This window comes from Arachis ipaensis, chromosome B3 (assembly GCF_059453495.1).
Source record: "Arachis ipaensis isolate K30076 ecotype BB chromosome B3, ASM5945349v1, whole genome shotgun sequence".
In the NCBI taxonomy this organism is placed as follows: Eukaryota; Viridiplantae; Streptophyta; class Magnoliopsida; order Fabales; family Fabaceae; genus Arachis; species Arachis ipaensis.
This window is the reverse complement of record NC_142438.1, coordinates 139,714,179-139,727,157: the sequence shown is the minus strand read 5'-3', so window position 1 is coordinate 139,727,157 and position 12,979 is coordinate 139,714,179. Positions and strand designations below refer to the sequence as shown.

Sequence of the window (12,979 nt, the reverse complement as noted above, 5' to 3'; positions counted from 1 at the left end):
GAGCACATTAGATAAAAATAGATAAATAATTAGAGAGAAATATCTAAAAGAAATAAAGAATTATGAATAATGCGATAAAAAAACTAAACACAAATATGTTTAAAGAAAAATTTGTTTATTGCAAACATCAGATATAATAAAGCAAAATAAAATCATTGATGTTTTTAAAAGGGGAATGACCGAATGAATAGCAAAACCAGTAACAATATACTTGATAAGTCAGGGATCTGAAACCAGTAATCCCAATGGCCATGGACCAATTCCAAAGACTAGTATACCGCAATCTCAAATAAATATCTGCTAAGTTTCTTCCACATTAAGACTTAGAATGTACTAAGTATTGGAAATAGTCAAATACTATAGCATCATTGGATATTCTTGAGCATTTGTTCGTATTAAATAAAGGAGTGTAGTTGGTTAGTTGCCCAAATTTATGGAAATGACCACTCCATCGTTTACGAATACTTATCTTATCACGTTAACAAGTGGGAATCTATCTTAATTTGCATTGCCCTCACTGTTCTTATTATTGTATTTGTCGTCTTGTGTAGAATTAGCAAAACCCGCCACTTTTCTTCACTTTCTTCTAACTAACTACATTCATAAAAGAAAAAGATTTTATTATTGAATGAATCATCGCTCATAATTTGATACATTCCCGATAGACGTATAATCCTAATGTCACTCCAATTGCCCAATTCAGAAAACATGGGGCAAATAAAACTAACACCACAAGGTGTTTGATAATATGCTCCAGAGAAGTCACAATTGTCAACTATGCTGTCTTCAACCATGAGTGTGGAAAGCCTCCCATAGCAAATTCTGGGGAGGGATAGTGTGGTCTCTGGCCTGCAATGCAGCAGTTCTTAGGGTCTTTAGAGTCCACAGATTGGCCTCAAAGAAAGATAAACTCCTATAAGGCAAATTATGCTTCTTGCAAAGATCAATCACCAATGGTGAAACTTTCCTCAATTGTGCCCTTGGCAATCTTGGAAATAAATGGTGCTCAAGCTGGAACTGCAACCCACCAAAGAACCAATCCATCCAAGATGAGCAAGAGATATCCAGTGTCCCACTCGTCTGCTTCTCGAACCAATCGTTCCCACTCGGCGGCCCAACATACACATTTGCCGCAAAATGGTTGAGGCAAAATTGGAGGTGCTGAATTGAGCATGCAGCCATACTTGCAACCACAAACATCACTCTCTCCGGCCAATTTGGCAAGCATGAAACGAGGAGTGGGAACCAAGTCCAGAACACAAGGATTCCAGTTATGTTGTAAGCTCTATCCGGGACATTACGCTGCCTTGAGAACAATAGCAGAAATGTCTGAAGGTAAAGGTTTATCCTTGCAAAGCACAACACCGGGTAGAAAGTCCAGTGCTGGTAACTCACCAAGAACCTAGACAGAGCATCAAACTTGAGGTATCTACCATAGAAGTAAGATTTCATAGAGCTGAAGAACCGTGAAGACACGGCAAAAACCGGAATGTGTTGTAGATCAGGATCATAGTCAAGACTATTGCAAGCAATGTGGTGTGCATTGTGAGTCCACTTCCACCATGCAATGCTTATTCCAGTCAAGCAATTCCCACAAAGGATCTGTGCAAACTTGTTGTATTGGCGGCTTGACATAACTTCATAGTGTCCAGAATCATGTCCAACATATGTGCTCTGCATCCAAAGCAAACCAAGCAAAAGGGCAGATCCCAGATGAGCCCAGACGCTAGTGCAGCTCAAGACACCGTAGATCACAATGGCAAACATGACAACAACTGAAGACAGTGTGTATAGAGTAACATGTTCCTTCTTCTCAAATAGCCCCATCTTCACAAACTCGACCCAGAGTTTCCTGTAATCCTTGGAGACCTCAGAGACATTGAAGTCTTTGAGGTGGTAGCCGGTGAAGAACTTGTCAAGATATTGCCACGCTGTGCCAGGATGATAAGCGATGAACGCATCGGTTACGTCCTGGCCAGCAAGGTTTGTAATGGGAACATCACCGCCAGGGTGATCCTTGGCCCAATCTGTGACGTTGTAGACTTTCCCCTGGATCGAAATCCACAAATCCCCTGGCTTGTTGTGCTCCTTCAGCTCCTCGGGGGTCATGTACTTCTTCTCAACAACCTGCATGATCTTGAACCTAATATTGATCTTGATTATGATGATGATGAAGACAAAACTATGCCCATGGTTGTCAAACTCCTCTACTGTCCTGCCACAGTATCATGTAAATAAATAAATAAACTTGCGCTAAAGGTCAGCATTCAAAGTGATATATATGTCCATGACGCATGTTTCAAATATAGGCATAAGCAGTTTTGTAATCATGATAACATCAGCATCCTAATTCTTAACAAATATAACAGCCTCCTCCTAATTAATAACAAATTTCAGCTTGAGAATCAGAATAACTGAAATAACAACGAAACCAAATTCAATGTACCTGAAGTTCTAAAGTGGAGAAGATGGATCAGATCAGCAGGGAGTCGAGAAAGCGAACAGAGAACAGAGAAGAAAGGAGGTGTAGCGGAGAATGAGATTGAGTGTGCGGCGGCAAGGCAGAGAATGAGAAAGAAAGGGGGCGGCAGGAACACCGAATCTGAACCTAAAACCCCGTTTTTCTCTCTTTTTCTCTCTCTCTCTCTCCCTCTCAGGGGAAAATGCTTGGGATCTCCTAGGTAGATTTATTTATAACTTGTATATTAAATTAAATGATTCAGAAAGTAACTACCCAAGGTGGAACGGATATGCTTAAGAAGCAAAACACCAGCGAAGAATGAGGGTGTGAATGGGTGGGTGGGGCACAGGCTAGTTATGGTAAAGCGCGTTGCAACGTATTGAGAGTGGGTTAAAGTCGATGCTGAGATATTTTGGGGAACGGAGAATGTGATGCTCTCACCTCTCAGTTTCGCTCTCACACATCACATGCGGCACTGCCATACTCATGCTGTGCCAGCCTGCACTTTCATTAATTTATTATTATACACACATTAACACCAATATAATAACATCACAAATCAAATTGCATACATGATAAACAATTCATCTCTAATATGGATTTTTTATTTAAATAAATAAATTAATTATAATAATTATTGAAATAAATAATTTAAAAAATATTTATCGAAATAAATATTCCTCTCTTATCTCGTTTAAACGAGATAATTTTGTATGTATTTTGTTTACAGTGTAAACGAAATAAATATCTCATTTACATTGTAAATGAGATATATATATTTTTTTTAAAAAATTAAAAATAATAAAAAATATTAATATTATCAATAATTTAAATTTTTAGCATGTAATTAGTATATAAAAAAGTTGGTAGAAGAGATTAAAATGGATATATTTAATCAATTGGTACTCAAAAAAATTGATGAGATACTGGGATTAAAATGGAAACGGTTATCTCTCACGTTATCTCCCACTATCACGTGAGAGATAACCGTTTCAATTCTCTCTCTACTATCCCATTAATATCTTCTAACAATTGGCAAACGGTTATTTTTATTTTTTAAATTTAAATCAATCTAATTGGATCAAAATTTAAACTAAAATTTTTTATGTACTCTTTTAAAAAATTTAAAATAAATTATGATCTAATTGGATTTATTTAAATTTGAAAAATAAAAATAATCGTTTGCCAATTGTTATGAAACATTGATAGGATAGTGGAGAGAGAATTAAAACGGTTATCTCTCACGTGAATAGTGGGAGATAACGTGAGAGATAACCGTTTCCATTTTAATCCCACCATCCCATCAACCTTTTTGAGTACCAATTGATCAAACATATCCATTTTAATATCTTCTACCAACTTTTTTATATACTAATTGCATGCTAAAAATTTGGATTATTGATAATATTAATATTTTTTATTATTTTTAATTTAAAAAAAAAAACATATATCTCGTTTACAGTATATCTTGTTTACACTGAAATATACACGTTTCGTGTCCACCTATCTTCTAAACGAAATATATGTATATCCGATAATACAGATGGACACGAAACGTGTGTATATCTCGTATAAATGAGATAAGAGAATGATATTTATTTAAATAAAAAATTCTCTCTAATATACTATACTATTTAACATGTAAAATATCTAAATATTATATTTTTATTTTTAAAGAATGAAATGTATTTCAAAAAGTTAAATATCATTTTTAATTTATATTTTAATATATATTTTATATTTAATAATTAATTTTGATAATTAATTTTAATATATACTTATTATATATTATTATTTAAATACAATAACGGAGTAAGTCTTCCATCCGGTCCTACAAGACTAGAAGTATAATTATAGACTTATGGTACCCCATGAAAAATATCAATCGTTGTAGTTATAATTTATAGAAAGAATTTTAAGTATATCAAAAATATTAGTATTTTAATTATTTTAATAGTTGATCTTAATTATAAAATATATATAATATAAATTAATTAAAATTAATGATTAAAATAATTGAAACACTAATATTATTTTGGATACACTTAAAATTTTTTCTAACTTACAAGCATAGATGCTACTTTCGGGGAAGGTCCCTTCTTGAGCCTAGACGATGGAGTCCGCTATGTACATATTTTGTAATGTAATTTAATTGAATATCCAATCCGTCCTCTAATAATTTTTTTGTAAGATTTTTAAATAAAAAATATTATTTTTAAATTTTTGATATTTAATTTCTGTAAAATTGGTTAATTCTGTCATGATCTCTTCAAAATATATTTATGCGATATATTAATTATTAATATATTTTTATAAAAATATTTTAAAAATTATTAATATTTTTTAATTTTATACAATAAATTTAATTAATATATTTAAAAAAATAATAAAAAATTAAATAGTCTTGACAATTATCATTAAAAGATAACAAAATTTTCAATAAAAAAATTTATTAATTCTGATTGATTTTTAATGGATAAATTAACAGTTTAATATTTTATGTAAGTTTATTTAATTTTGCCAAGAAGCAATAGCTCAAATGGCATAGTCTCCCCACACTCAATTAAGAAGTTGCGAGTTCGAGTCTTCATTAATCGAAAAAAATTTTTTGTTAAAAATCTCATTGTTTTTTGAGATAATTGTGATTTTTTTTTAATTTGATGGGTTAATTTAAAAAAAATATAGTATTAGGTTTTTTAAACGAATAAAACAATAATAGATCATTATTTAAGTATATGTCGTTATGATAGGTACGTATTGTTACTACTTACTAGGATTCAATTGACAGAGCATCAAAGTCATACAATTTTGTTTATTCTAATTTGTTATTTAGTTGAAATTTAATATCTTCTTACTTATTAATTAAATACTTAAATATTATAAATGGATACATGAGTTTTATTAACAACTGTCTATTTATTTTTCAAATGTTGTTTTGTTTCATACTTTTATGTGTAATAAAGAGATAATATTTTTAATTATTTTTATAAAAATTAATTATTATATATTATTCCATGTATATAAAGTTATAAACTAACTCAAAATCGCATTACTTTATATTATTCCATAGGTATTTATCTGTTGGTGCTTTTATTATGAATCACGTTTGATTAAAAGTTTAAATATTAGAGTTGAGTAATTTACAAGTAGCGTACAAGTATTATACTGATATATTAAAATAATTGGGTTTGGCTATTTTTTTTTTTTTTTAAGAAGCAAAAGTAGTTAACTGCTGTCACTAATTATTAAATATACGAACCTTCTATATATAAGAGGGTGTGTTTTCTAAGCTGATTTTGATCGATATTTTGTTTACTTCTTTGTTAGTTTTTGAACCTTTCCAATATTTGACTTGGACTAATTGCCAGGAAAGTAACTGAGTGGAGTTTTATCCCACGCCTAGAAAAAGAGAGACACGGTGAGGGACCTGAATATAATGTTTTTCCAATTTTTCAGAATAAATATGTTTATTGTCGACATGATTTTGTTTGGGTGATAAAATGGAGATGGAAAAAAATTGTGAATTTGAGTCTCAAATCTTATAATAAGTTAGACTCTACAAGACAAAAAGTTTTGTCTATTGTAAGTAATATCTATTGGAATAAATTTAATATCTCATATAGACAAAATTAAAGAAATGTGTGTGTATATATATATATATATATATTTGCATGGTTTGTGTAACATTTTCGAGTTTCATATTTATTTAGATAATAACTCGGTAATGCCAGGCATGTTACGCTAGCTTAGCTGTATTAAGAAATTTTTCTTTTGTTAGTTTATATGGATAATTGGATATGAATATATGATGATACAATTTACTATTCTTAGATTTACAATAATAGACAAATTAAAAACTTAATAATAATAATAATAATATGCAAGTTTGTTTCTGAAAAAAGATTTGATATTCAATTGTCAAAAAAATTTTTAATTTTAATTTCAAATATAAAAATTAAATTATTTAAAATTTATTATAAAAAATAAATTAAACAAAAATTTAGACTCCAAACACAGTATAATTGGTATTACTTTTAGAGCAATGTTAGGGACCAGCAACTTTTGTGATTGGTAGTTATTAAATAGCCATCAATAATGATTTAATGGTGTGAAATTGGTGTGTTGTCCCCCTAAACTTTTCCTTACTTTTATTATAAACATCGCAAAACGTGATGCAACCACCAGACTTAAGAAAATAAGCAAAGTGGTCCTGATTTGGTCGACACACGATGTGCTCAATGTCTGCTTGTATTTTAAGTTACTAACTCTGGAAATGATGAAAGATAACACAGCTCATAGAGATTTTTACCAGAGGAATGATTTATTCTCATAAATGCATGTTATTATTTTAATTATTCCTTTAATTTTAATTTAAAAAAAGTAGTCAACGTTTTCTGTATTTTAAAACATTTAATATATCTAAATAATTTTGAAAGAAATAATTAAAAGTTAAGAAAATACATCATTAGTATCCGAAAATATAAATATGGAAAACTGCTAGAAATAAAACAAAAAATTTTATGAGCTTGTTATTTTACTTTTCTTATAGAAATATTTATTTTTATACAAAAAATATATTTGTGGTCATAAGTCATATCATGATTACTCGTTTCAGGTGTGTGTTAATAATATGCTTCCCTTTAAAGGACAATAAAATTAGAAAGCAAGCTTTTATTATGATTACAGAAGCAGGACGATGAAATAGAGGAGGAGATTATTTGGAGCCTAAGAATTGACGGTGGGATCGATGATGTCCTGAACTTTTGGCGAACAAATGGGGTCTCTTAATTCATTTTGATTTGACGTGCTTAGCTATTAAACCACCAAGCAAATCTATGGTTGCTACTAAACTAATAATCGTAATAAATGATAAGTTAATAACAGCAAGGACAGAATTAGTATGAGCAAATAGAATCTGTCTATTGACATTATCAGACTAAAGAGTTAAGAGGCAATGTTAATTAGATTTAAATATCGCAATTGGCTGATCCATGGCCCCATGCCACGTGACACGTTAATTAAGTCCTCCACCTATCAAGGATTGCTAACCATGTGATATGTCAATAAAAGTGGCTCATGTCTGGCTATATGTATTTTTATTTTTTTTTATACTAAAAATAATATAACGTTATTTTTCTTGAAAAAAAAGAAACAACTCACTGGCAGGCAGTTTAGGCTCACTTTCCTCCATATTGTTTCACATTACCCGTGTGCCTCATGTGTGATTCATATGAACCTTTTGAAATGGAGATAGACCCAAGTTGTAATTTCGGTCGTCCATAACATTTTATACTGGGCTGAGTATCTATTTGGATTCTTTTTGTAGTAGTAAAAACGGAGTTTATATTATTCTTTTTAGTGATTAATATTTTTTTTTGTGACTTAATATTTGGTTTTTTGTGTACACATAATATGATTATCAATTAAATAAGTTAAAATTTAATTTGTTGTACATCGAAATTTTATTTAGAGATTCGATGTTTGAGATTTAATATTTATTGGTTAGCGGTAGTTCCTTAAATAGAATTTAGATCTGTAATGAATTTGTTTTTAGTTTGTCGAGTTGAGAAATAATGCAAAAAACTAAAAATAGATTTGTTGTTGGCCAATAAATTAGTGTATGTATTAGAAAAGACTTAAACTCTCGATATTTATTTAAACGAAAAAGTCTAAAGAACCAATTACAACATAAGCCACCAATAAACTATAACTCAATGACATAATTTTCTTATACTCACCTAAAAATCGTAAGTTTGAGTCTCCTATTTTTTAATTAATTGACTCTAATTAACTTCACTTCTAAATAATTTCTTAACAAAATTATATTTAAATAAATAAATAAATTAATCACTCAACTAATTTAAATCGGTTACATTCATATACCTACCTTTAATTATTAGAGGAATGCTAGAGCAACTTTTGTGATTTGTAACCATCAAATAGCCATTAATGATGATTTTAATGATGTGAGATTGGTGTGAAATTTCATCCAATGGCTCACTTTTCTTTACTGATTACATACTAGGCAGAATTTAATAAAGTTACTGCCCTAAACTTTTCTTAATTATTATGTGTAATTCACATCGAAGTTTTGGCACTCATTATTGTTGTACCCCTTTTGGATTTTAGTAACTATTAAACCCGACACCCACACCCACAGACCTTCTATTCGATCAGCTCAATTGATGAATTCATTCATTCACTGTTTTCAACCTGCAACTACGTTCACAGTTCTTTCCCAAGTTTTTTTTTTTTCTTAATTATTGTTAGTATTTGTTGTCGTTGTTGTTGTGTCTATATACAGTGAATGAATGAAAGAATTGAAGTAACAATGTGTCATCAATGTGAGCTCTACCAAATTTCAAACCAGAGATAAGGTTACAACTATAATCCTTGTACATAAAAAATCAGGAGGAGTTTTAACATTAAAAACTAACTAATTAAAGACTAAAATTAACTAACTAAATTGATGCATAACCCATGTATTTAATTTATGTGATACTAGTCTATGTATCTGTATGATATATAAAAAATATTTATTTCTTTATATTTATGTCTTAAATATGCTTCTAAAATAAGTTATTCATGAATATATTTATCTTATATGAAACAACTTTCTATATTTGTTTGTTATTTATATTAATACCAAACAATTTATAAAATAAAAGAATTTACAAAATATTTATATTTAATAAAAAAAGTATACTATACAATAAACAAATAACTCAATGTCTATAAGAAAAAATGAACTAAAATATTTAAAATAAATTTTATATATTCATTAAATGTTGTCAAATTAATAATAATAATAATAATAATAATAAAATATTGATTTGAGTAGTAAAAAATAATAATATACTATTAAAAATATTAACAAATAATTCTCCAATTATTCAGATAAATTAAATAGACAAAAATAAAAATATACTATATTTTAAAATATTGTATAAAAAATTATTTAAAAGATATATATATTATTCATAGATATAATAAAGAATTAAGGTAATTATTAAAAAGATATGATATAGACTGTTATAATTATTGACAAATTTTTTTATAATTAAGAATTAAAGATGGAGGAGAAGGAATGATGAGAAGAAATCAAATAAAAAAAGGAGAATAAGAATAAGAAGGAGGAGGAAAAAGAAAGAGAAGGAGAAATGAAACTAGAGAAAAAGAAGCACCAAAACTAAGAAAAAGAAGTATTATGACTTGGTTGGACTTAGTAAAATAGGTTTAGGCAGCTAGTATTTTTGTTTTGCAAAATTATGTTTGAAAATTTAATTTTAATTTTGAAAAAGCAAAAGTGTAGCAAATGAGAGGAGATTTTCATATAATCCCGATAGATACATAAGGCTAATGTTACTTGCATGCAATGTGCAGCAATTTAACATCATTTCCAGAAGAAAACTGTACAAGAATACCATTTAGCTTATTGAGATATACATAGAACATGAACAAATAAAACTAACACCACAAGGTGTATGATTGTCAACTATATATGCTGTGTTCAACCATGAGTGTGGAAAGCCTCCCATAGCAGATTCTGGGGAGGGATAGTGTGGTCCCTGGCTTGCAATGCAGCAGTTCTTAGGGTCTTGAGGGTCCATATATTGGCCTCTATGAAAGACAAACTCCTGTAAGGTAAACCATGCTTCTTGCAAAGATCAATCACCAAGGGAGAAACCTTCCTCAATTGCGCCCTTGGCAATCTTGGAAACAAATGGTGCTCAAGCTGGAACTGCAACCCACCAAAGAACCAATCCATCCAAGATGAACAAGAGATGTCCAGTGTCCCACTCGTCTGCTTTTCGAACCAATCGTTCCCACTTGGCGGCCCAACATACACATTGGCTGAGAAATGGTTGAGGCAAAATTGGAGGTGCTGAATGGAGCATGCAGCCATACTTGCAACCACAAACATCACCCTCTCCGGCCAATTTGGCAGGCAAGAAACAAGGAGTGGGAACCAAGTCCAGAACACAAGGATCCCAGCAATGTTGTAAGCTCTGTCCGGGACATTGCGCCGCCACGAAAACAATAGCAGAAAGGTCTGAAGATAAAGGTTTAGCCTTGCAAAGCACAACACAGGGTAGAATGTCCAGTGCTGGTAACTCACCAAGAACCTAGATAGAGCATCAAACTTGAGGCATCTATCATAGAAGTAAGATTTCATTGAGGTGAAGAACCGTGAAGACACGGCAAAAACCGGAATGTGTTGTAGATCAGGATCATAGTCAAGACTATTGCAAGCAATGTGGTGTGCATTGTGAGTCCACTTCCACCATGCAATGCTTATCCCTGTCAAGCAATTCCCACAAAGAATCTGTGCAAACTTGTTGTATTGCCGGCTCGACATAACTTCATAGTGGCCGGAATCATGTCCAACATATGTGCTCTGCATCCAAAGCAAACCAAGCAAAAGGGCCGATCCCAGATGAGCCCAGACGCTTGTGCATTTCAAGACACCGTACACCACCATGGCAAACATGGCAGCAACGGAAGACAGTGTGTATAGAGTAACATGCTCCTTCTTCTCGAATAGCCCCATTTTCGCAAACTCGAAACAGAGTTTTCTGTAATCCTTGGAAACCTCGGAGACATTGTAGTCTTTGAGGTGGTAGCCGGTGAAGAACTTGTCCAGATATTGCCATGCTGTGCCGGGATGGTAAGCGATGAATGCGTCGGTTACATCCTGGCCTGCAAGGTTTAGAATGGGAACATCACCGCCAGGGTGATCCTTGGCCCAATCTGTGACATTGTAAACTTTCCCTTGAATTGAAATCCACAAATCCCCTGCCTTGTTATGCTCCTTCAGCTCCTCAGGGGTTATGTACTTCTTCTCAACCCCCTGCATGTTCTTGATCTTGATCTTGATTATGATGATGTCAAAACTATGTATATGTGTATCTATATCAACCAAGGGATAAGAATAACAAAAAATGGAAGTATATAACTATATTATTCTTGATTCATTCACAGAAAGATATCTAGAAAGATGATGAAGTATCTGATTCTACGAATACAATGCAGAGAATCCCTTTGATCAAGGGACCTGGATTGATATTGAGGGAACCTAAAACCCCTTCTTTTTCTCGGTTTCTTTCCTTTTTTTGGTTTTTGTGTTAGGTTTGGATGCTTGTTTCTCCTAGCTAGGAAGATTTATAACTTCTATATTAACAGAATTGTTAGGTTTTAAGTTATAGCCGTTAAGGCAGTTAACCACACATGGGAAAAAATAAGTCTTTTTTGTTATGTTGTTAACGCTTAACGAGCAAGGCAGCGTGCTGTTAAGGTACCAGCCAGGCAGCAAACGTGTGCTGGAACACGTTTATCAACACAATTATTTCCAATATACTATAACTTAACCATATAAGTAGTCTCATTTAGAAATTAGAAGCAATAGAAGGAAAATGTTGGTTATATTTTATTGTTGTTATTATCTGTACACACAAATATCTAATACCACTCTTTTTGAATGGTGACATATTGATTAATAATTAAAAAAAAAAAACACTTTGGGAATAAATTTTGAAAATAATTATATTTCCGAATTCTCTTTTTTTTTTTAATCCAAATTATTTTCTAAAATATCTTTTATATATAAAACTAAAATTTTATTAAAAAATAATTATATATCTAATCATTTTTTATTTTAAAATATCCTTTTTTAATTATTTTCAGTTTTTATTTTAGTTTGTGAGAAAATAAATTAACCGACAAGAAACCATACGTACGTATATAATGGAAGCTGCTGGGCTGGTGACCTTAATTATAAGGGTACGTATAAAACCGAAAACATTAAGGGTACGTATAAAACCGAAAACATTATTGCTACCAGGGGTGTACGGGCCACACGGGTTTGACTTAATCCAGATCCGACTCGAAATATAGACCGAGCTTAATTTTTATATTCTAATCCGATCCTAAACCCAATGAAATTTATGCATTTTTGGGTTAGGTGAAAATCGGATAAAAATTGAATGAAAATCGGGTCTTTAGTATGTAAAAATCACCTAATTTTCAACTATTATTTCACAATTCACATAGTAAAATTCACTTAAAAAAATATAACAAGCATTAACTCTTCTCTAAAATTAAAGCATAACCATAATCAATACTAATATTGTCTAATAACACTAAATATTTAAATCAATACAAATAACATAATATTATGCATTTTAAACATAAAACATTAACTTATAATCTTATAATGACTAATAACACAAAATATTAAGGTTTACAATATTTAAATTCCACATAAAAATAGCTATCATCCATCACTAATAACACAAAATATTAATTGTGTATGATGACCGGGCCACCGAGCCGAGTTCGGGTGACCCGAGCTATGGTCCAGACCCGACCCAAAATAATGACCGGGTTTATTTTTGAGACCCTCACATTAAATTAGTCCCTAAAGTGTTCGGAGCCGGACCGAATCCGACCATGTACACCCCTAATTGCCACTTATTTATGTTGAGTAATGTTATATGTATACTAAAATTAGTTATTAGT

At 31.1% G+C, this 12,979-nt stretch overlaps 2 protein-coding genes across 3 annotated transcripts; both read right to left on the bottom strand.

Annotated features, from left to right (window-relative positions):
* Window positions 1-599: 599 nt before the first annotated feature.
* Window positions 600-2,990, bottom strand: LOC107631883 (delta(8)-fatty-acid desaturase 2). 2 transcript variants are annotated; one of them, XM_021119719.2, is made up of 2 exons: window positions 2,447-2,990; window positions 600-2,215 (listed from the first exon to the last, which is right to left on the bottom strand). In XM_021119719.2, exon 2 carries the CDS (start codon window positions 2,131-2,133, stop codon window positions 787-789), a length of 1,347 nt encoding a protein of 448 aa, XP_020975378.1. In that variant the 5' UTR covers window positions 2,134-2,215; window positions 2,447-2,990; the 3' UTR covers window positions 600-786. The 2 variants fall into 2 exon arrangements, with proteins under 2 accessions (XP_020975378.1, XP_016190948.1); XM_016335462.3 differs by having other exon boundaries at window positions 600-2,210; window positions 2,447-2,915.
* Window positions 2,991-9,768: 6,778 nt separating this feature from the next.
* LOC107631884 (delta(8)-fatty-acid desaturase 1-like) lies at window positions 9,769-11,666 on the bottom strand. The gene has a single exon (XM_016335463.3). It carries the CDS (start codon window positions 11,316-11,318, stop codon window positions 9,972-9,974), a length of 1,347 nt encoding a protein of 448 aa, XP_016190949.1. The 5' UTR covers window positions 11,319-11,666; the 3' UTR covers window positions 9,769-9,971.
* Between the last annotated feature and the right edge of the window lie 1,313 nt (window positions 11,667-12,979).